Source organism: Ranitomeya imitator, chromosome 6, assembly GCF_032444005.1.
Source record: "Ranitomeya imitator isolate aRanImi1 chromosome 6, aRanImi1.pri, whole genome shotgun sequence".
In the NCBI taxonomy this organism is placed as follows: domain Eukaryota; kingdom Metazoa; phylum Chordata; class Amphibia; order Anura; family Dendrobatidae; genus Ranitomeya; species Ranitomeya imitator.
The window spans coordinates 21,473,980-21,476,859 of NC_091287.1; the positions used below are offsets into that span (position 1 = coordinate 21,473,980).

General features: G+C 44.7%; 1 protein-coding gene across 1 annotated transcript; it reads right to left on the reverse strand.

Moving 5' to 3' along the window:
• Window positions 1–248: 248 nt before the first annotated feature.
• LOC138643287 (uncharacterized) lies at window positions 249–2,087 on the reverse strand. The gene is made up of 3 exons (XM_069732218.1): window positions 2,044–2,087; window positions 1,777–1,923; window positions 249–1,290 (listed from the first exon to the last, which is right to left on the reverse strand). Exons 1-3 carry the CDS (start codon window positions 2,085–2,087, stop codon window positions 372–374), a joined length of 1,110 nt encoding a protein of 369 aa, XP_069588319.1. The 3' UTR covers window positions 249–371.
• Between the last annotated feature and the right edge of the window lie 793 nt (window positions 2,088–2,880).

The window sequence follows — 2,880 nt, forward strand, 5'->3', positions numbered from 1 at the left end:
TTTGTTTTTATGTGTAGTACACAGTGTTATTTATGAATAAAAACTAAATTTGTTTTTTGCAAAAATGTCTGGTAATTTCTTATTCTAAAAAAAGTTTATTTCAATTAGCAAATTATGAACTGTGAGTAATGGGATAATAACTGTCAGTGACTAAAGAGTAAGTTGCGGACACAAGGTTTGATTTTTCAAACAAAATTCTTATTTATTAATTCCTTTTGTTTTTTAAATGATAAAGATCAAAAGGACATTGAATGCATGGGGTTAGCCATCCAATCTGCTCAGCTGTACTGATGAAGAACACAAGGGCTGTGATTGCTTTGGGGTTAGCCATCCGATTTGCTCTTCTGAACAGGCTGACATCTTGATGGGGATTAAGTGTTCGATCTTCTCTGCTGTTCAGGCTGCTCAACACCGGCACAGGAGTATTGCCAGTGCACGGCACCTTCAGGACTCATGAAGTAGTCAGTGAAGGTTTCTCGCACACGCACCCCCGAGATGGATTGCCTGCCTTGACCCAAGTTGTCCACTGCAATTAATTCAGACAGCTGTGACTCCTCAACTACCTCTGTGCTGTATTCCCGAACGTAGTTGTGGAGAACACAGCATGCCTTGATCACAGTGTCCACGGTCTCCGTATCTAGCTGGATGGCAGTGTGAAAGATCCTCCACTGACTACACATGATCCCAAAGGTGCATTCCACATATTTTCGTGCACGGCTCAGCCGATAGTTGAAAATCCTCCGCCGGTCATCCAGTGCCCTTCGTGGGTATGGGCGCAGCAGGTTAGTTTTTAAGGGAAATGCCTCATCCGATACCATCACAAAGGGTACAGGATGTGTGGAACCAGGCAAAGGTCTTGGGGCTGGGAGCGTTCCGCCATCTTGAAGAATTTGAAGTCCAATCTGTGATGATTGCAGCACCCGAGAGTCCCCAGAACTGCCATAAGCACCAACGTCGATGGCAACAAACTTGTAATGGGCATCAGCCACCGCCATCAGGACCACAGAAAAATATTTTTTATAATTAAAGAAGCGTGATCCTGATCTTGGTGGCTTCAGCACTCTCACATGTTTGCCATCAACAGCACCTATGCAGTTGGGGAAATTGGCCACAGACTGAAAGCCTGCTGCTACCTGCAGCCAAGTCTCTTCGGTTGGGCAAGGCATCACGATGGGCTGCAACTTCTGCCAGATGACGGCACATGTGCACCTCACAATTAGAGAGATGGTGGATTTGCCAACCCTAAATTGGAGGTGCAGGGATGTGTAGCTCTCTCCTGTGGCCAAAAACCTGGAAAAAAATGTGAAAAAATTAGAATATTTTAAATAATTATGAAAATATGCATGACAACATAACTAGTACGATTCAGGGGCACTAGATCTGTAAACATTGTGGCGCAGTGGCAGAAATATGGGGGCACTGGCAGCATTGGGACATAATTGCAGCATTATGGGGGCAATGGCAGCATTGTAGCGCACTGTCAGCATTATGGCGGCACTGTGGCAGCATTATAGGGGCACTAGCAGCATTGTGGCGCACTGGCAGCATTATGGCGGCACTGTGGCAGCAGCAGCATTATAGGGGCACTAACAGCATTGTGGCGCAGTGGCAGCATTATGGAGGCACTGGCAGCATTGGGACGTAATAGCAGCATTATGGAGGAACTGGCAGCATTGGGACGTAATAGCAGCATTATGGGGGCACTGTTGCAGCATTAACTATGGGGCCAATGTGTGGAGTTTTTTTTTTTTTTTTTTTTTTTAAAAAGGGCCTTACCGCAAGGTGATGAGCAGCCTTTCCTCAGCAGAGATTGATCTTCGCATACATGTGTCTTCGTAGCTGAGTTGTGGAGCCAGAATTATAAGAAGGCGATCAAATGCCTGAATCGTAAGCCGGCTAAACTGGATAAATTTTTCAGGAAAACTGAATGTAAAAAAAAAAAAAAAATTCTCAAACCACAGATATATAACACAACAGTTTATAACATCAAAAAAAAAAAAGGTGAACACAGAAGATAATATATCATTTCTACCTATATCTTACCCCCTTAAATCTTGGTAAAGGAACATGGAAGTGTCCCTTTTCATCCCGCTCATTAACAATGGGATGAACCCACATCCGTTTTGGACGTCTTCTATTCCTTCTCCGAGATTGCTCCTATGGGAGAATATAGTATTTATTATTTACACAGAATTGTGGCACGATTCTCACGCATCGGGTATTCTAGAATATGCATGTCCCAGTAGTATATGGACAATGATGATTCAAGAATTCGCGGAAGACTGTGTCCGTCGATGTTTTATCGAGGCAACCTTTATGACATCATCATCGCCATGGCAACCATTTTGACATCAACGTCGATGTGCCTGTTGCTGATTGGCCTGGCGGCCTCGACCAATCAGAGACGCGGTATTTCAAAGTCGGTACTGTGCCCGTCGCTGATTGGTCGAGGCCTGCCTGGCGGCATCGACCATGCAGGGACACGGAATTTCAAGGACAGACAGAAATACAGACAGACAGACAGACAGACATACGGAAAAATAGACAATTACATATATATATATGGTACTGTACAACGCATAGACAATCGCTGCTAAGGCTACTTTCACTTCCATCAGTACTGTTCCGTCGCAATACACTGACGCCGACATACCCATGGACGTTGTGAAATAACTGCATGACGTGGGCAGCAGATGTATTTTTTATACACATCCGCTGCCCATTCTGCAGTCTGGGGAGGAGGGGGTGTATTTTCTGGCGCACATGAGCAGTCAAAAATGGCGGATGCGATGCACCAAGAAAAACATATAGGTAAGGATTTTACGTGTCGACGGTCTGCCAAAAAAAGACACATACATCGCACAATGGATGCAACGTACG

Excerpts from the sequence above, each read along its gene's own strand:
- LOC138643287 (XM_069732218.1), bottom strand. The coding sequence starts at position 2,087 with ATGAAAAGGGACACTTCCATGTTCCTTTACCAAGATTTAAGGGG. Across the intron at positions 1,924-2,043 it reads CTTTACCAAGATTTAAGGGG|TTTTCCTGAAAAATTTATCC; the intron begins GTAAGATATAGG and ends TTTTACATTCAG. Across the intron at positions 1,291-1,776 it reads AGGCTGCTCATCACCTTGCG|GTTTTTGGCCACAGGAGAGA; the intron begins GTAAGGCCCTTT and ends ATTTTTTTCCAG.